Source organism: Rana temporaria, chromosome 2 (assembly GCF_905171775.1).
Source record: "Rana temporaria chromosome 2, aRanTem1.1, whole genome shotgun sequence".
In the NCBI taxonomy this organism is placed as follows: Eukaryota; Metazoa; Chordata; class Amphibia; order Anura; family Ranidae; genus Rana; species Rana temporaria.
Genome location: NC_053490.1, coordinates 364,151,953 through 364,174,068, shown reverse-complemented (window position 1 = coordinate 364,174,068; position 22,116 = coordinate 364,151,953). Strand labels below are relative to the sequence as shown.

Below are 22,116 nucleotides of genomic sequence, written 5' to 3'. Positions count from 1 at the left end.
TAAGGGGCCCGATGCCGACGCCCATCCACCCCCAGCCGAGTATGGCTGGGGGTGGATGGGATGGCTGAGCATGGATGGATACCGCTCTGTTGGCGATCCCCACACCCACCGTCGGTTGCTATGTGGATACAGAAGGTTGACGACATTAACACAATGGAAGACTTGATACTGACAAAACAAGACAAGACTGAACTGTACACTCAGACGTGGAGGCTATGGAACTCTTTCAAGTACTCCGAAGAGGGCCAATCCCTCAGGGGGAGCCCCTAGAGGGTGACGGCCGGGGACTAGAAACGTAAGGGATGAAAAGCAAACAGCTGGAATGGGCTCCTGGAGTGGGCCACTGAAGCCCGGGGGCAACCCGACATTGAGAAGGCCATGCTCGCGACTCCCCCCCCCCCCAAACCCCCCCCCCCCTTTTTCTTTTTTTCTTTTTTTTTTTCTTTTTTTTTTTTCTTCTCTTTCTTTCCCCCCCCCCCCTTCTAGTACAGCTTTCTTGCTGTACACCCTGGACTCTACGCTCTCTAGATGCTTTCTGTGCGACTCTCGCACTCTACTTTCTCGCTCTCTTTAACTTACTCATACTTAGAAAACGGAAAATGGGGAGAGCTGTGTTCGCTGGACCTCACGGGTTTCTTGCGCCCCATCGGCTCTGGACTCTAGCTAGGAGTTGAGCGGAGGCGGAGCGGATGGGGATATAGGGATGGGAGACCGGAGGGACATGACCGGGTAAGACGACCCAGATGGTTACGCCAGGTACTAGCCCGGCAATGGTGTCCCTTCCTGTGCCCCAGATATCTGCCCTTTACTATGTTATTCAACATCTTTAAATGTAATGTTACAATGATTGTAATGACACTGTTGGGGTCCATGTGGACCAGTTTTCTTGCTGTGCATAAATAAAAATTAAAAAAAAAAAAAAAATCAACCAACAATAGCAGAAGTTGTCCAAAGGGTGGCGGTAAAGAGCATAAAAGAGCAGAAAAACCATGAAAGTTTGCAGAAAAGTCCTGCTGTGTGTATGCTATGGGTGTGCCCAACAGAAAAGTTTGTTTGAAGTACGATCGTGTGTACGAGGCTTAAAGCCTCGTACACACGGTACAATTGTTGGATGACCGAGCTTCTGATTTTTGTCAAAAGGGTATGTGCAAGGACCTTGTCTTGCATACCAACGGTACACAAATTGTCGTTTGACAAACACGAACAGAGTCACGTACTATGAGTGTATAAAGAGGAAGTTATTTTCTCAAGAACCACCCTTTGGGACCCTTCTGCTAATTTTGTGATAGTAGAACGTAGAACGTTGATTCACGATTTTCAGATCGTACAAATGCCTTTTAAAATACATTTGGCATAACTACATGCAAAGTAGCTTCATTATTATCCCATTAAAGAAGATGAGAATTTTGACATTTCAATTGCTGCGTCACGAATGTTAATTTTAGATTACGAACGGTAGTTTACAAGACCAAACTCTTCCCAGTCATTCCTTGATTCCGCGCATGCATGTTTGTACTTTCAACTTTTATGTGACGGATTTGCATACTTACTGTCCGAAAACCGGACGTGGAGCCGTTGGTCGGCAAAAATTTACTAGCCTGTCATCCAACATTTGTTGGCCAAAAATTGGAAAAAGATTGTCTAAAGGAGAGTACTAAGGTCTGATTCACACCTGTGCATTTTTGGTGCTTTTTGCACTAAAGAGCGTGTTCCATAGGAAACCATGTTAAATGGATTGTAGTGCAAATCTACAACATGCAAAAAGCACTAAAAATGCATAGGTGTGAATCAGGCCTCACGGCAAGAATTTCAGACAACAGCCTGTCAAACGACAATAATAGCATGCAATGCCAAGCTGCAGTTTCCAAAGCGAGCAAAGTCCTTTCTTGTATTAAGAGAGGTATGGATTTCAGAGAGAGATATAATTTTGCCCCTGTACAAATCATTAGTAAGACCTCATCTGGAATATGCAGTTCTGTTTTGGGCTCCAGTTCTCAAAAAGGATATTGGGGAACTGGAGAAAGTGCAGAGAAGGGCAACCAAACTGATAAGAGGCATGGAGGAGCTCAGCTATGAGGAAAGATTAGAGGAACTGAATTTATTCACTCTTGAGAAGAGGAGAATAATGGGGGATATGATCATTGATCAACATGTATAAATATATAAGGGGTCCATATAGTGAACTTGGTGTTGAGTTATTCACTTTACGGTCAACACAAAAGACAAGAGGGCACTCTTTACGTCTAGAGGAAAAGAGATTTCACCTCCAAATACGGAAAGGTTTCTTCACAGTAAGAGCTGTGAAAATGTGGAACAGACTCCCTGCAGAGGTGGTTCTGGCCAGCTCAGTAGATTGCTTTAAGAAAGACCTGGATACTTTCCTAAATGTACATAATATAACTGGGTACTAAAATTTATAGGTAAAGTTGATCCAGGGTAAATCCGATTGCCTCTCGGGGGATCAGGAAGGAATTTTTTTTGCTGTAGCAAATTGGATCATGCTCTGCTGGGGTTTTTTGCCTTCCTCTTGATCAACTGTGGGTATAGAATTGGGTATATGGGATTGTACGATATTTTCTATTTTATTTAATTATGGTTGAACTGGATGGACTTGTGTCTTTTTTCAACCTAACTATGTAACTATGTAATCCCCTCCTGATTTTCATACCGTGTGTACGAGGCTTAAGTCACTTAAGAATACAAGGTCAGCTATATCTGAATAAAAAAGTACTGGTTTTGAATGTGAACTTTTCCATCAATTTATATATATATATATATATATATATATATATATATATATATATATATATATATATATATATATATATACAGAGCTTTTTTTCTCAAAAAATAGGTGCAGGAACTCAACCACTACCCGTTCAGATTTCACAAACAGTAGAAGGGTCTTAAAGGGGCATTAAATACCAGAATTGCATTACATACAGAGTGCAGAGTTCAGGGGGTTACAAAGCTGTCACTTATAAACACAGAAACCAGACTTCTGTGTTTACAAGTGATTGTGGTGAGCGGGCACCAAAGGGTCTGAGCCAGAGGTGGTGGAACTGAGTTCCCCCAAGTTCCCCCTGAAAAAAAGCCCTGTATATATATATATATATATAAACCTCCTGAGACTAGCAGTCAAAGACAACCTTCCACATTAGGGATAACTATCCAATGTTAGAAATAATTGGTTAAAATAATATAGTGGTATAATAGTTCATTCACATGATCACCTACCCATATCACTTTTTGGACTATTATACCACTATATTATTTTAACCAATTATTTCTAACATTGGATAGTTATCCCTAATGGGACGCCAATGATACCTAGAGGATTTAGCATATCGGCAATTTCTATTTGCCGTTAGTCCTTACATATACTTATATGGGCCCACAAACATTCAGAAATGTTTATAGTTAAACTTATACTCTGGCTTAATATGCTATGAGTTTAATCTTTTCACTAACACATGGCTAATATCTGGGTGGTCTTCACAGGTGCCGACTCCTCCTCTTTTCAGTGGATGTTTTCTGTGTGGCTCCTTGCAAGCCCCTTGGGGCAGTTCCGTTTTCCCTTTGGTGGTGCTTTTGGGGGGGGGGGTGTCCTTGCAAGCCCCCTGGATTCATCATCAACAGTATCATCTCTGGTCACATGAATAGTTATTTCACCGCTGAGTGGTAAATATACCATATAATTTATTCAACAATATGTAGGACGTTTTTCCAAACTTTAAATATATGCAATGTAACGTAATGCATGTATATATTTTTTAGAGCCAATTGTCCCCCTGAGGAGACCGAATAGAGGTCGAAACGCATCGGGGCTCGCACACCCCATAGCATATGCCATGCAATGATGTGCACAATTATGTTCTTTTATTGCATTAAATTGTATTTGTACTGTACATATAGTGTATCACTGGACCAGATCAATTCTACTGTATTTTATTCATGCTACTGGATTATTCTTCTAATAAACAACTCTTTTTATTCAAATTTTTGATTTTGATACATTGCTGTCCAAAGCCCCACTTGGGAAACTTTCCATTTTGTATTATTTTCGGGGTGTGCAGCTCTTTCGTCTCTGCTATGTGTGTCTTTTCCAAATTATTTTGTTATTCCATTCATAGCAACTATGGTGACACCGTTCGTCACTGCTGCTGCTTTGCAGTTTCCTGCATCACTTCTCTGATCAATGAGTTTTGGAGTGTGCTGAAATGCTGTGTGGGTGATTTACTAAAACTTGAGAGTGCAAAATCTGGTGCAGCTGTGCCTGGTAGCCAATCAGCTTCTATCTTCAGCTTGTTCAATTAAGCTTTGATAAAAGAAAAACCTGGAAGCTGATTGGTTTCTATGCAGAGCTGCACCAGATTTTGCACTCTATCGTTTTAGTAAATCAACCCACTTTGTGTTCTGTTTTCAGATCACATACACACCTGAGCATAGCGTTTTCAGGCAGAAAGTTGCACAATTTTACCGCGATTTTGACACTTTTTGCCACGATTTTGTACAGGTCAAAAGGTCACCAATGTAAAAAGCAGAAAACCGCCCAAATCTGCCTTAAAAAAAAAAGATCCCAGAACTTGTTTGAGCTTCAGGTGTTTCGGAGTGGAGATGTGAACCATCTCCATAGAGAATAATTGATTTTTTTCCCCTCCAGCGTTTTGTAGCGTCAGGCTTCAAGCTACAAAACGCTCAGGTGTGAATGAGGTCTAAGTTGCTTAAGCACTTTACCCACCAACTCCCAGTGCCTGAAAACATGTTAGATAAGCAGCATTGTGCCATGCAACAGACCCTGGATGGCTCTCGGCACATAATCTCTAAATCTGAATTCTGTTGTGCCACTGCACAAGGAAGATAATACAACCAAAGAGCTCAGACTCTTATACAACGAATGTTCTATAAAATACATATAAAGATTTTTATGAATACATAACTACACTGTTTTTTCATATTTAAAGTTTAGTATTGTGTTCATGTCACCTCAGAGCTAAAAAAAGGTACAAACTATCACTATGTACCCCTTCGGTCTCCTTTCACGTCATGCCAGGATTGCACAATTTCTTCACACACAAAATGCTCCTTCTGTGATCAATCCTACATTTAGCCCTAATAAAGTCTAACTCAGCACATTTCACAATCCACATTGTACAAACTGTCTGGTTCATCTCTTTTACTTCATTTGTGGTGTCAGAAAGAGGGAGTCTTGTGGTTTATTTGCTGTGCCAGATATTTCAGAAATGGACGTTTGCTCCTGGCTTATATGTATCTTCACTCTCTTGGGTAAGATGCTATATTTTCATATTAGAAGTTTAATATCTTTAGCAAGGTTTGATATTTGACTAGTAAAGCATATTTTGCAAATTATTTATGACTATAGAACTCGTTTTAAAAGAGTCAATGCTGGAAAGTAGGAAAGAAAAAGAATGAATTTTGTAAACCATATGTCTTGTTCATGTATATCTGTCCAAGTTCTTGAAGTGTAATGCCGCATACACACCATCACTTTATGTGATGAAAAAAAACGACACTTTCTGTGAAGTAAAAAATGACGTTTTTGAAACTTCAATTTTCAAAGACGAAGTTGCCTACACACCATCGTTTTTCTCACAATGTTCTTGCAAAGTGAGGTTACGTTCCACCACGTTTTACCATTGAAGCTTGCGTGGATGAAAAAACGTCTTAGAAAACGACGTTTTTTGCTACACACGGTCAATTTCTGTGAAGTAAAAAGTGCACTTTTGAAAAACGACACATAAAATTGAAGCATGCTTCAATTTTTTTGGTCGTTTTTTACAAGACATAAAACAACGTTTTCCCCCACACACAGTCAATTAAAGTGACATTTTTAAAAACGTCATTTTTTTTCATCACATAAAGTGATGGTGTGTACGCGGCATTATTGCTCACTGCCAAGGAGTGGAAATGTAGATACATGGTGCTGATGTACTAAATGGTAGCAGGCTGTTCATTTTGCAGGGGAATTCCCCTAAGCTTAGTTAAAGTGTTTAGGCTTGCCATCATCCAATCATGTGCAGGCAACAATGTTTTTCTATTTGGAGAAAAAGGGATAGGATCTGACTGGTCTAGACTCAGTAATAATGTTTTTAACAATAGCACCTCATCCCAAAATTATATATGGGAAAGTAGAACAGCAGCGGGACTATAACGGTGCATGCAGAGACCAATAAAGAAAAATAGAACCAATACTATAAATTTTAATGATTTATTAAAAAGACACAAAGTAGCGTCAGGTTGTAAGGCATTTCATAGGTTATACAAAAGCCTACTACACAGATCAACAACCTGATCACTAATACAAGATTAAAAAGTTCCCGTAACAGACATTGGTACTCTAACAGAGATCGCAACCTGGTTGGTAAACCCTATATATTTCGCCCGGTTAGGCTTCTTCAGGGGTGGTTGGGATCAGAGTTTAGGATTCTGATAATGACATATGGAAAAAGAAAATTAGTAATTTATACATACATACATTAAATATACATAGACAATAAATGAAGTCGCTCAGCCAGTGTATAACACATAGTGCCCACCTGCTAGTCCGTAGTGGGAATAGAAAAATTACAGGGTGCGTATATACCCTGATTCCATCACATGCCTGGCAGATCAGGCCGGATGAGCACAAGTTGACAGCCACAAGGATACCCTAGGCAGGAGAAAGTGAGAGGCCGCCGCGGATGGAATTCACAGCGTCCCAAACCATCGGAGGGGTAAGGGGGGCACCCAAATAGCAGGGTGACCAACTGTGGAGAAGAATAACAACATCAGTGTCTAATACAATAAAAATGTTTAATAAGAATATTTATAGAAAATAATCAGAAAAAGTGTACACTCACAGTGCTTAAATGAACGGGTATAGCATCTGTGGAGGCATGCGCCCAGCTTGAGACCGAATGCTTGTCAAATCTGTAACAAGCTAAGTCAAATAATGTGTCACAAACTAAGCAGAAAAATAGTTGTTGGAAATCAGACAGAAAAAAGGGGGAATGAAAGAACAGTAAGAAAATGAAGCAAGAAAAAAGGATAGAATGAAGTAAACAATAGTTTACTTCTGTATTCCAAATATCAATATAATAATTATAATGGTCTTCAGCAAAAAGCTATTCCATAATAGGATCAAAGAATAAAAGTATAAAGAAGTATATTGAAGTAAAAAATCCGCTCATAAGAAAAAGTTTAATTAGAAAAGTAAGCCAGGAAGGGCTTGGTAGGAACACAGTTGGTGAGAGACATAATAGTTAGTTTAAGCAGGGAATGCGTTTTGTATAAACAGCAGCTATTAGGCATGATAGAGAAAATACCTGGTCAATCGCGCTGCAGCAGCACGAGTTGTCTCCACAGGAGTGTACAACACACTGACGCTCCAGCACAGGACATAGTCCTGATATACCCCTAGGCCCCTCCCACACGTCCGTGCGTCAGAGGAGGCGCGGTCGGGCGTGAGTGGACACATAGTGTCAGTGCGCAGACGCCCCACACTGATGCTTAGCGTGAGGCCTACAATCCCCAGCAGCCCCTGGGTTGGAAGGCGTGGACGGCCGAATGATCGGCCAATCACAATGCGCCGGGGGAGGGGCACCGTCAAAGAGCGGCGCGGCCAATAGGCAGGGAAAAGAACCCCATGTCTAAGAGCCGGGAGTGGCCAGAACGCCGGTGGATGGGGCGGGGGAGCCAGCAATCAGGGGGGTGAAGGAAAACCACTGACAGAAACGGGCTCACAAAGTGAAGCCCTTGGGTGTCCAAATGGAGGGAGACATACAGTGAAAAAGCAAACGCGGCAGCAACACAAATCCAGCAGTGTAAACAAAGGGGGGATGATCCAACGGGCAAAGAAAAAGCAACTTGGTATGATAAAAGGATATGTCATGGCCCAGAACTTAAAAAGGGCAGGGCCATTGAAAAGCCCAGTATGGAAATAGGCAGGGTGACACAAGCATATATAAAATGGCAGAGCGATTGACAACAGAGTTCATATATATCAATAGTGATTGTAAAACAAAATAGTAATTGAAATCAAACAGCATCTATAGCATTTGTATACACAAATAATATTTCATACATGTACATCAATTAGCAAAATGCCAGAATAGCCAAGAGAAGAAAAACAGACAAAGGAAGAGAAAAGGAAAAAGAAAAACAGGCAGAAAGATCAGGGGAGAAAGTGAGGCATATAGAGGGAGAGAAGGACAAGAAGGGGTGGAAAAAGAGGAAGGGGAATCAAAAGATAAAGGGAAGGGAAGTGGGAGAAAGTGGGACGGGGGAGGGGGAAAAAAAAAAGAGGAAAGGAAAATAGAAAACAAGACAAAACAAACAAATGATGCAGAGTGACAGGCATCATATATTTCATGCTGGAACAACCCAGACGGTCGCCCGATGAGAGCATGGCAAGTCAAACAGTAGGGCGCAGGGGCAGCAGGATTAAGACACCTCAAATAGATAGCCCTTACAGGAAAGATTTAAAGCTGATATATTCATTCAGTCCTGGATAATGGGTGGCGTTTAAAGTTTGTATCCATTTGGTTTCGAGTTGCAGAAGACTGCGATCAATACCCCCACCCCTAACATGTGTAGGCACATGTTCCAGGGCAGTGAATTTCACCATAGTCGGCTCGAAATTATGTTCATGTCCAACATGCCGACTGATGGCAGTGGTGGACAATTTTTTCCGAATGGGTCCAATGTGGTCTGATATACGTTTGTGGAAAGGTCTTTTCGTCTTGCCTACGTAGAAGCACCCACATAGGCATTTGGCCAGGTACACCACGCCAACAGTCTGGCATGTGACCCGATGCCGGATAGTGTGGGTACGTCCACCAGGCAGGACGACTGTCGATCCACTTAAAATAAAAGGACACATATGGCATCCTTTACATGAAAAGGTGCCGTTGATTGTATGTGAGGAATGTTCTAGGGGATTATGATGACTCTGAACGAGTTTGTCCCGTAGAGATGGTGCTCTTCGGTAAGTAACTTCTGGTCGATCCTTAATAAATTTATTGACAGTATTGTCAGCCAGTAATAATGGCCAATACCTATCCAAAATTTCCCTAAACTGTGCATGGCAAGCAGAATACTGAGTAAGCAGACGTATTGGTTGCAGGGAGTTAACCCTTTTGGGGGGAAAAATCAGGTCTCTGCGGTCAATACTCGCAGCTCGATTGTAGGCCTTCTTCAGGATATTGTGACTATACCCTCTATCTTTCAAACGAAAATATAGACTTTTGGCAGCTATTTCATAATCTTTCTTAAGGACACAATTCCTTTTTAATCTAATGTATTGGCTGTAGGGTATGCTTTTTACAAGCGACTGCGGATGGCCGCTAGAGGCATGTAGAATGGTGTTACCTGCAGAAGGCTTACGAAAGAGAGAAGAGTAGACAGTTCCATCCGATCCAATGAAAATGGTAAGATCTAGAAAATTAATCGATTTTTGACTAAATTCCATGGTAAACTTAAGATTAAAGGTATTTTTGGCCAATCTGTTCATGAATAACTCAAGTTCCGTTCTGCCACCAGACCACAGTAGCAGAACGTCATCGATGTATCTGTACCACGAAATAACGTGGCACAGATACATCGAGGATTCATCATCGGAAAAGAGCTCCTTCTCCCACCCCCCCAGGTACAGGTTGGCATACGATGGGGCACATTTAGTCCCCATCGCAACCCCCTGCACCTGGAGGAAGTGGGAGAGTCCAAACATGAACACATTTCTGGTGAGGATGAACTTAAGTAGACCCAGGATAAACATATTATAGGGTTCTGCCTGGTCGCCTCTATCCTTTAGAATTTTGCCCACAACTTCAATACCCCTATCATGGGGGATTGCGTTATAGAGACTTTCAATATCGATAGCAACCAGCCAGGTATTGGGTGGGACTGATATGCCGTCGATAGTTTGCAAAAGATCAATCGTGTCCTTGATGTACGAGGACAGGGCGGTAACATGCGGGCGAAGATAATTATCAACCAGAGAGCTGGCATTTTCTGTTAATCCCGCACAGCCCGATACTATGGGTCTACCTGGTGGGCATTTAAGAGATTTATGAATCTTAGGTAGGGCGTACATTGTAGGAACCCTGGGTTCCTGAGTATTCAAAAAGTTCCACGTATCCTTGTCAATCAGGCCCTGTCGATAGGCCTGAGTGATAAGGGCGTAGTATTCATTATTAAAGTTTAGAATTACTGACTGAGATATGGGGCGGTACCAATCCTTATTTTCAAGGATCTTGTAACACATATGTTCGTAGTCTTTTACGTTCATGACTACTACATTGCCCCCTTTGTCTGAGGGTTTGATTACTATGGAGCGATTATCCTGAAGACTTTTAAGAGCTTGTCGTTGGTTGAAAGTAAGGTTTGGGGAATTGTTAGAAAGGTCAATTTTCTCCACTTCTTTTATGGTCTGCTGAACAAATGACCATATACTGGCATTTTTGTTCAGGAGTGGAAAATTTAACGATTTAGGTTTAAAGGACATAGGTGGGGGAAAGGTGACCTGTGGGGCACATAATCCCAAAGTGGGTGGTACCAGGGGGGAGTCATCATCCACATGACCCTCCTCCCATAGTTCCATCAAAGTCTCGATGGCCTGTATCTCATCGGCATCATTTTTAAGTTGCTCAAAATTGCTATTGTCTGACTCGATAGATGGTTTATTGTAGATGACCTTGAACATTAATTTCCGGGCAAAGAGATGAATGTCTTTAATCATTTGAAATTTATCGCCTCCCATGGATGGACAAAATGTCAGTCCAAGCTTGAGGACATCAATCTCATGTCCACTTAATAAAGTGGATGATAGATTGATGACCTCAAGATCCAGAGAGGGCGTACTCACTTCATCGTGGGTATCGGGGTGGATGACAATTCCATCTGTTTGCCTAAAAAAATTGGTGCAATCTTAGGATCTATACTTGCCGAACTCTGGGGAAAGAGTGAAGATACATGTGAGGATACATTGGGTTCGCTTACCCGTCTCGTCGGGGTGGTGTTGGGTGTCATTAACAGAGGCGACGTAAGTGCCGGAGCTCGCGGAGGGTGCGCTAATAGGGCATTCGTCACCTGTGGGGTATCAGGATGCAAAATTCGTGATAAGGAAGATGGACGAAAGTTGTCTAAAATAGAAGAGTTAGTAGGTAGACGCTTAGTGATATTGAGACCGGTTTGTGATAGAGATTCTGAGGACGTGGATTTTCGGTCATTTTTACGTTTCCGTGGGAAACGATCGTGAGACATCTCTCGGTATACAGTTGACTGACTTGATGCTGTGGAGGAAACAGAGGTAACATTTGGTATATTAGTCAAGTTAGCAGGCATGTTACGTGTAGGCGGGTGAGCTGTAGCTTTATTGAAAGTTGGTTGGTTCCATTTATAAGCATACTTATTGTCATAGGCAGCCTTGTCTCTAAGATATTTGCCCTCCTTAAAATTGATTAGGTCAGTGGTATACTCTTCCAGATGTTCTTTTAGGGATTTCTCCCTCTCAATGAACAGCGGATTGGATACTGATAATACAAGTTCAATGTACCAGGCGTTAACCTGAACATCCAGATCTTCGATTTCTGCCTCGTATTGGTTGCATAAGATGTTCATCATTTCAAATGAACAGGACTGTAAGTTCTGTTCCCATCTAAGTTTGAGGGCGTCATCTACCTTTTTGAGATTGGGGAATATTTGTATCCTTAGACCCCATGGGGTGATCTGATTTTCAACGTATTTAATAAAATATTGTTTATGCCAAAATATTCTGACCTTCTTTTCCAAAAGTCGTTGTAATCTAGAAAATGCTCGATCAAGCTCGGGAATAGTTATGTCAGCATTATTTGTATTAGACTGAATTTTAAACATAAAACCTTCCCATGCAGCACCACGAAAGTCTGCCATGCTGACAGCAAAAGACAACCTGAGAGGAAAGTCAGCAGAAAGACCGAACAGGTAATAACAGGCCAAAACAATAACAAAAACAAAAACACATATACCGGGTGCCCTGTAACTGGTGAAGTGGGAAACTGCACCGGCCAAGGCAACCAAGTAGGGGTGACAATGATGCACACTCAAAGTGCTAGAAACACTGTCGGTAGAAGAGAGCTAGGGGAAGGGAACAGAAGAGGATCCAAAAGGAGGATCAGAGAGAGCGTGGACTAAATGGCAAAGTGATGAAGACTAAGTCTTATGAAAATATTTACAATTTAACAATAAATGTATCACAATCCCAATATCATGGGTTCATAAATACAGCCCAACGAGCATTGCATTTAATCATACGTTGCTAGGTCAGTCATCCGGCATCGGGTCACATGCCAGACTGTTGGCGTGGTGTACCTGGCCAAATGCCTATGTGGGTGCTTCTACGTAGGCAAGACGAAAAGACCTTTCCACAAACGTATATCAGACCACATTGGACCCATTCGGAAAAAATTGTCCACCACTGCCATCAGTCGGCATGTTGGACATGAACATAATTTCGAGCCGACTATGGTGAAATTCACTGCCCTGGAACATGTGCCTACACATGTTAGGGGTGGGGGTATTGATCGCAGTCTTCTGCAACTCGAAACCAAATGGATACAAACTTTAAACGCCACCCATTATCCAGGACTGAATGAATATATCAGCTTTAAATCTTTCCTGTAAGGGCTATCTATTTGAGGTGTCTTAATCCTGCTGCCCCTGCGCCCTACTGTTTGACTTGCCATGCTCTCATCGGGCGACCGTCTGGGTTGTTCCAGCATGAAATATATGATGCCTGTCACTCTGCATCATTTGTTTGTTTTGTCTTGTTTTCTATTTTCCTTTCCTCTTTTTTTTTCCCCCTCCCCCGTCCCACTTTCTCCCACTTCCCTTCCCTTTATCTTTTGATTCCCCTTCCTCTTTTTCCACCCCTTCTTGTCCTTCTCTCCCTCTATATGCCTCACTTTCTCCCCTGATCTTTCTGCCTGTTTTTCTTTTTCCTTTTCTCTTCCTTTGTCTGTTTTTCTTCTCTTGGCTATTCTGGCATTTTGCTAATTGATGTACATGTATGAAATATTATTTGTGTATACAAATGCTATAGATGCTGTTTGATTTCAATTACTATTTTGTTTTACAATCACTATTGATATATATGAACTCTGTTGTCAATCGCTCTGCCATTTTATATATGCTTGTGTCACCCTGCCTATTTCCATACTGGGCTTTTCAATGGCCCTGCCCTTTTTAAGTTCTGGGCCATGACATATCCTTTTATCATACCAAGTTGCTTTTTCTTTGCCCGTTGGATCATCCCCCCTTTGTTTACACTGCTGGATTTGTGTTGCTGCCGCGTTTGCTTTTTCACTGTATGTCTCCCTCCATTTGGACACCCAAGGGCTTCACTTTGTGAGCCCGTTTCTGTCAGTGGTTTTCCTTCACCCCCCTGATTGCTGGCTCCCCCGCCCCATCCACCGGCGTTCTGGCCACTCCCGGCTCTTAGACATGGGGTTCTTTTCCCTGCCTATTGGCCGCGCCGCTCTTTGACGGTGCCCCTCCCCCGGCGCATTGTGATTGGCCGATCATTCGGCCGTCCACGCCTTCCAACCCAGGGGCTGCTGGGTATTGTAGGCCTCACGCTAAGCCTCAGTGTGGGGCGTCTGCGCACTGACACTATGTGTCCACTCACGCCCGACCGCGCCTCCTCTGACGCACGGACGTGTGGGAGGGGCCTAGGGGTATATCAGGACTATGTCCTGTGCTGGAGCGTCAGTGTGTTGTACACTCCTGTGGAGACAACTCGTGCTGCTGCAGCGCGATTGACCAGGTATTTTCTCTATCATGCCTAATAGCTGCTGTTTATACAAAACGCATTCCCTGCTTAAACTAACTATTATGTCTCTCACCAACTGTGTTCCTACCAAGCCCTTCCTGGCTTACTTTTCTAATTAAACTTTTTCTTATGAGCGGATTTTTTACTTCAATATACTTCTTTATACTTTTATTCTTTGATCCTATTATGGAATAGCTTTTTGCTGAAGACCATTATAATTATTATATTGATATTTGGAATACAGAAGTAAACTATTGTTTACTTCATTCTATCCTTTTTTCTTGCTTCATTTTCTTACTGTTCTTTCATTCCCCCTTTTTTCTGTCTGATTTCCAACAACTATTTTTCTGCTTAGTTTGTGACACATTATTTGACTTAGCTTGTTACAGATTTGACAAGCATTCGGTCTCAAGCTGGGCGCATGCCTCCACAGATGCTATACCCGTTCATTTAAGCACTGTGAGTGTACACTTTTTCTGATTATTTTCTATAAATATTCTTATTAAACATTTTTATTGTATTAGACACTGATGTTGTTATTCTTCTCCACAGTTGGTCACCCTGCTATTTGGGTGCCCCCCTTACCCCTCCGATGGTTTGGGACGCTGTGAATTCCATCCGCGGCGGCCTCTCACTTTCTCCTGCCTAGGGTATCCTTGTGGCTGTCAACTTGTGCTCATCCGGCCTGATCTGCCAGGCATGTGATGGAATCAGGGTATATACGCACCCTGTAATTTTTCTATTCCCACTACGGACTAGCAGGTGGGCACTATGTGTTATACACTGGCTGAGCGACTTCATTTATTGTCTATGTATATTTAATGTATGTATGTATAAATTACTAATTTTCTTTTTCCATATGTCATTATCAGAATCCTAAACTCTGATCCCAACCACCCCTGAAGAAGCCTAACCGGGCGAAATATATAGGGTTTACCAACCAGGTTGCGATCTCTGTTAGAGTACCAATGTCTGTTACGGGAACTTTTTAATCTTGTATTAGTGATCAGGTTGTTGATCTGTGTAGTAGGCTTTTGTATAACCTATGAAATGCCTTACAACCTGACGCTACTTTGTGTCTTTTTAATAAATCATTAAAATTTATAGTATTGGTTCTATTTTTCTTTATTGGTCTCTGCATGCACCGTTATAGTCCCGCTGCTGTTCTACTTTCCCATACAATGTTTTTCTATTTATTTCTTCCCCTTGCATGTGATTGGGTATTCTTTGCATTGCAAATGTATTTTCACCACATTCACCAAGCCAAAAAATTACCTTGCCAAGTGAACAGCCTATTTGTCTTCAGTAAATCAACCCCATGAACTGCAGATACTAAATCTGGGTACGAATTCTGCAAGAAACAGCTCTGGTCTACAGTTCCTCTATGGCAATAGGTGTGAATTAATCATGCATATTCTGATTCATACTGTGCTTGAGTAAAAATAAAAAAATAAATATTAAAAAGCTCACCAGACTCCATTCATCTATCTATGCACTTCTATTATTTGCAACTTCAGCATACAGACAATGTGAGCAAAATTGCAAAACAAAAAAGGGGGTGAGACTTTATATGTTTAAACATGTTTTTTATGTATCAATAAATGGTTTACTATTCCACCATGCTATTCATTTTGTCACCACAAGATTCATATAAAGTCCCACCCCCTTTTTTGTTTTGCAACCTTGCTGTTTTGCAATTTTGCTCACATTGTCAATATGACAGGGATGAAGGCGCATGACTTTACCCAGTCATGGCTTCATTTAAAGTCCCAACTTCCCGATCCCATTTGACGTTCATGAACTTCAGCATACAGTAAAGGCCCAACAGGGGGTAGATCAATGGGTGCTGGAACCTGCCCCCATATTTAATTACATGTTTGAGGTCACCACATATAGAGGGTTTTATATCAAGCAGTTGTGTGATGCTACTGAACCTCTTTCTACCAGTGTCATCTCTTAGAACAGTAACCCAATGGGAGAGGGATGTTGGAATTTTTTGAGGAGGAACAATGGGAAGACTAAATTGCAAGCAGTTACACAGTGCTCCCTCAATGTGGCTCAACGTCTTTCCCAATTATACATAATTTTGTGGGTACACTACACGCCGGCCAAGTTGGCTCGCATGGGGGTACGATCTGATCCCACCTGTTCTAGGTGCTGCATGGACCACAGGGATCTTATACACCTGCTATGGCAGTGCCTGAAGCTTCACCTATATTGGAAGAAGATAATAGACACTTTCAAATCAGGTCTTCCAGGCTCAGATCCCAGAGGACCCTAAACACTGTCTACTGGGTATATTGGATATACTCCAAGTGGAGGATGCCTATGGACAGGCTATCGCAAGAGCCCTTTTTTAGGCCCGCTTAGTAATATTGAGACTCTGAAAATCTACAGAACCTTCCACACTACAGGAATGGATTGCTCAAATGGGGGAAACAATCAGATTGGAGAAGTTTATTTACCAGCACAGAAATAGTAGGGGAAAATGCGACAAATGATGGTCTCCGTGGCTGGATGTTCCGGGCTTAGCCCGGTTGATTTGGTTATGGACCGTATACTTTTATAATAAAGAGGCCACCAAACACCATGGGTGATGACTTGGTTGGGGATTATTTTGTAACCATATAGGGATTCCAAAAAAAATCTGTTTTGTAAATGCGAATGAGATGAAAACTGTTGTATGTATAGCAATGTTTATGGTGTTGACAGTACACTTGCTAATACTAGCTGTACTTTTGGATTTTTTTTTGCTCTGGAATTTGTATGCCCTGTTTATTTTGCCCAATACAATCCTAATTCAATACTAATACTAATTCAAATTTACTAAGGCATTTACAGTAATGTCATGCATATCCATCCAATCTGATTTGTTTTGTCCAATCTCCCAATTTCTCCTCAAGAGGTAGATCTGGTTATCGCTATTCATCTCCACATGCCCAGAACATGGGAAAACACTTTCTCCCAAGGTCCACCTATTGGATTGTTTAACCTGTAGGCACAGCAAGACCAACATACAGTGTGTGCTTGGGTCATCCACCAATTTTACCCCATGTATTAATGCGTTCAGTGCATATAATTTAGTCACATGCTTTGGCTTGTTACAGGTTAATAAAACTAATAATAAGTGAACCATCTGCTGCCCAGGCCAGTGCTGACATTTCTCATATACAGTACAAGTAAAGATGAGCATTTATGTTACTAGAAATTTACTTAGAACCTCCAAACATTATATACACACTTTCTAAAACAGGGGCCCTGGAAAAATAAAATGGTAGCTGTTGAAATGTTCTATCTCACACAACATTTGCGCAGCCATTTTTTAAAACACAGATTTCCAGGGAAAAAATATAGAATTTTAGCGTACACCCGTGGAATGGCGACAAACTGCAGTCCATTAAATTATCCATAGACGACACTTACCTTTACAGGTTACCAATTTGGAGTTAAACAGGAGGTCTGGCACTAGAATTATTTCTCTCATTTTGACATTCACTGATATTTCAGATATGTGGTACGTACGATCACGGTTTACATATGTGTCCGTGATCAGCAGCATGGTAATGCTTTAAACTTTATTTAATTTAATTTTTGTTTTATACAGTCTCTTTAATTTTTTTCTGGTTCACAAGGGATGAATAAAGTTGATAGCATAGGCAGTGACTGCTACTCTTACTGAGATATGTGGGGTCTCCTGGACCTCATATCTCTCCTTTCCCCTCCAAATCAGCTGATCAAATTGAGATCATCTGGTTTACCAGCCTGTATTGGCTAGTAAACCAGCTGATCAAATTGAGATCATCTGGTTTACCAGCCTGTATTTGCTAGTAAACAAACAGCTTAAACTGGAAATGACAAAATCTTCCTTGCTTCCAGTTTCATACACCAAAGAGCTGATTAGGGAACGAAAGTTACACCTTCGTCTCTATGGTCAGCCGTTGAGACAGCCCACTGTGACCCCAAGCTCTCCAGTGGGACAGGAGAGCCTGGAAACAGTGGTGCAACCCATGGGGGGGGGGGGGTTGGTATTTTTCTGCTGCTTGTAAAAGTTGATCAGGCAGCTGTTTAGCCTCTTAATCACTGCAAAAAAAAAAAAAGAAAAGCAAAATGATAAAATACGTTAACATTATCATTAGCTGACACAAACACAATATAAGTTACATCATAGGAATACAGCAGCTGCTGTAAGAGCACAGTCCCAGGTCCTAATTTGACAGGCTTGTTGGTGCAAGTATATGGCCTTGAACAGGCCTTGCACTGTGTGCATTTGGGCTAGACACCTGCACACTACTCAAATTAGGACCTGCATCTCTGTTCATACAGTCCCCATAGATTAACAGACGGCTTTAGCCACATAAACATAAACAAGCAACTCATTCACAGAGTATCTCTGTGAATGAGCCCTTAGCCACTTGCCGACTACCTAACTGGGTATTTACGTCATAATTGTGATGTTAAATACCAGGGTATGGCTGCAGCTAGATGCCATAACCCCTGTATTTTTTTTTTCCCCTTGGGAGGACAGCTTTCTGATAAAAGTGGCGTATTCGCCGCAGGATCACTTTTAGAAGCGTCGGGAGAGGCGTTCCCTCTCTTCCACTGCTTCCTGGTGGTTTCCGGGCTTACGTTACCAATCGGTGAGCCCAGGAACCATCGTCATTTTTTGCTTTTAATGGGTAAAGAAGAGATTTGGGGTCTTTTAGACCCCAGATCTCCCTATAAAGAGGACCTGTCATGTTGTATTGTTTTCGCAAGGGACGTTTACATTCCTTGCGATAGCAATAAAAGTGATCAAATTTATTTTTAAAGGGACAGTGTATAAAAAATTATAATAAAAAAAGTGCAACATTCACACGTGCTCCTGTACAGTAGTGAATGCATACGCAGATCACGCCCACATATGTAAATGGTGTTTAAACCACACATGTGAGGTATCACCAGGATTGCCTGAGCAAGAGCAATAATTCTAGAACTAGATTTTTAAGTACCACCAGTCTGGTGCCATTTCATGAGTGCGCACAATTTTAAAGCATGACATGTTAGGCATCTATTTACTTGGCATAACATCATAATATTATACAAGAAATGTGGGGCATATAATATGTTTTGGTTTCTAATTGTGTATTTTTTTATAAAAAAATTGCGTTTGAAAACTGCTGTGCAAAAAAAAGTGTGACATAAAAAAAATGTAATTTTATCCTTAATTCCAATGTCATTTTATTCCCTATGGTCTCCATGAAAAAGAAAAATTATACTATTTGGGGGTTTTACTTTCAGTCTTTAGTAAATCAACCCAGTGAACTGCAGTGTCCAAATATAGGTAAACTTCATTAGGGCTAAATGTAGGATTGACCACTGAGGGAGCATTTTGTGTGTGAAGAAATTGCATAATGTTGGCATGATGTAAAAGGAAAAGTAAAAGGTTGATTGATCACTGTAGGCGTCTTCACTTCCACAAGCCCTGTTATACATTTATGATTATAGATTTACTTAAAGCGGTCAGCCATTTTCCGTTAAACGGTGGTCATTGGTTCTTAGCATTAATGTGACTACATCTTAAAGTGGATCTTCACCCTCAAAACCATCATCTCTCCACCCCTCCTCTAGTCCTCTATTCAGATAGCACTTTTTTTTTTAAATGTACACTTTTTTTTTTTTTTTTTTTAAGTTTTTGGAAAGAGAAGAGGATCTCGGCAGGACAATGCTGATCTGCTGGGTGGATGAGTATCTGAAATGTGCAGAACACACTACCAGTTAACCTCCCTGGCGGTATGATTCTGTCTGGAATTCCGTACCAAAAGCGGTACAATTAATTGCAAGGAAATTTAGCGTTTTATACTGTAGGCCTACAATTCTTAGGAATAACTCATTTAAATCTGAACAAGAGTCTAGTAGGCATCCCGGGTATGATTTAAAAAAAAAAAAAAAATTATAAATAATATAATAAATAATTATAACAAATAATAATATAATTATAATAAAAATTATTCAATAATGTAATCAACTCAAAATCACTGAAATTTGCTCAGTTGCAGAATTGTCGCTGTCATTACTTTTATTTTTTTATGACGAATTTCCCCACAAATCGCTATCGTTAATTCTGCAAGTGATTATACTTTATTATTGCTGTTTTCTAGCTGCTCTAAAACCATTTTTGACATAAAGGGACACTTTTGGTTGCTATGGACAATCTACAGTTTGCAGGCAGAAAGAACAGTTTTTATTATATAAAAGAACATGTAGGGCACTGGGCAGACCACTAGGGACAAGGGGTGGGTGTATTTTTTACATAAAGTACTGTAATCTATAAGATTACAGTATACTGTATGTAATGTGTTTGTTTACTTTTTTGAATTTGGCGCCGTTCTCCGCCCCCATGCATCGTAACGTCGCAGGGAACGGAGATCGGCGGCACACTGTGAATCGAGCGAGGACCCGCTCGCTCACACAGCGGGGATGCATCGCTGGATCCAGGGACAAGGCAATTAAACCAGGCCTGTGGATTCAGCGAGAAGGTAAGCCGCGCCGCTGTACGCTCTGCACATCTACCCCGAGCGTGACTCGGGGATACCGATAATAGCATGGAAAAACCACCCCGAGTCATGCTCGGGGATACCGCCAAGGAGGTTAAGCAAGAGCTTTTAAAAAAAACATTGGAGCGAGGGTGAAAATCCACTTTATATTAAAGACAAGAAAAATTAACGAGGCCTTAAGGTTACTGCTAGGACTGGGTTTGAGGCTATTATCAGAACGAAGATTACTAAAATAGGTAGAAAAATTTAGTGGCAAAAAAAACATTACAATTTCCGTTTTGTTTTTAATTTTTTTCCTTCATTAGAAAATGAAACATACAGAAATACACAGATAGAATGTTTATATATATATATATATATATATATATATACATACACACACACACACATATATATACATACACACACACACACAGGGCTGTGGAGTCGGTAGATAAATGTTCCGACTCGACTCCTCAGTTTTATATACTTCCGACTCCGACTCCCCGACTCCTCTGTATTAATATGCGAATGTATTTTATACATTCCTTGAGGGAAAGAAACGCAACCTACCACAGGACTACTGGCTGGGAAGCCAACAGTCTACTGTATTGCACAGTTTAAGCAAAAGACAAACACAATGAAAACAAAGTTTTATTAATTTTTTTTATTAATCAATCAAGTGGCTGGATAGTAGCAGCAGGCATAAACATCAGGAACAGGATCTTTACCAGTTCAAAAATACAAACCACATTATTTGGTTGTTTTAGAACAAAAACAAAGCTTATCTATAATGAACCAAAAACAAAATCTGTAAAACCTATAAATGGTTTATATTAATCTTGAAATGTAGTTATAAGCTTAGCAAATGCAAATCAATTCAATGTAGAGTTCTAAGGAAGAGAATTGCCTCTGCCAGATCCTCTTTCATAGAGGCTCTTAAGTCAGACTTTATTATTTTTAGGGCTGAAAATAATCTTAGAGAGGTAGTTGGGCTGCTGCTTTCTCATTTGTGTGCTTATCTGCTGCTGAAGATAGGGCAGTGGGAGGATCCAGGAAGGGGCATTTATTCTAAAACATGATTTTCCTAGGAGAATCCCATAGTCATGTTTAAAGTTTAAGCTAACAATCGGAGTTTACAAGTTTTTATAGCCTTAGCTAAATGACAGCAGTTTTTCCAATGGTTTACAGCTTCAGTCTTGAACTATTGGCCCTCCATTCCCTTCACTTATACAAGTGTCTCACTCTCTAGTCCTGCAAAAAAACATATTTATTTAATCCCTTATCAGTGAGAGGCTAGGTTACACATGGACGCTGCGTTCCCTGTAAAAGCAGAACACAACACTATGGAAAGTATAAGTATTGCAGCTCCTAATTGTGCGTTGCGTGCCATATAGTGAAGCACATGAAAAGCATGCTTCTTCACGGTCACTTAACGTGTTCGTTTTGCGGTTACGTGAGGCACTGCATGCATTGGTCTTTATTCTTACAGTAGAGAAGTCATTAATTATAACTTTTTGTGAATTGGGACATTTAAACTTGCTTTTTTTTTTTAATTCCAATCTAAATTTAGTAGGAGTCGGAGTCGGTCCATTGTTTGCCGACTCCGACTCCAGGTACCCAAAATTTCCCCCGACTCCTCGACTCCGACTCCACAGCCCTGCACACACACACACACATACATACATACATACATACACATACACACACACACACACACACAGGGTTCTACAAACCCCGGGTGCCAGGTCGCCATTGCGACTAGAATTTGCGACCTGGTGCCTGGGCATCCTGTGT

The 22,116-nt window shown here is 41.1% G+C and overlaps 1 protein-coding gene across 1 annotated transcript in view; it reads left to right on the top strand.

Moving 5' to 3' along the window:
• The first annotated feature begins 5,160 nt into the window (after positions 1-5,160).
• LOC120927172 (triggering receptor expressed on myeloid cells 2-like) overlaps positions 5,161-22,116 on the top strand; it is a 31,595-nt gene continuing 14,639 nt past the window's right edge. Inside the window, exon 1 of the mRNA XM_040337659.1 lies at positions 5,161-5,286. Coding sequence (XP_040193593.1) covers positions 5,244-5,286 — 43 coding nt within the window. The 5' untranslated portion in view covers positions 5,161-5,243. The remainder of the gene's footprint in view (positions 5,287-22,116) is intronic.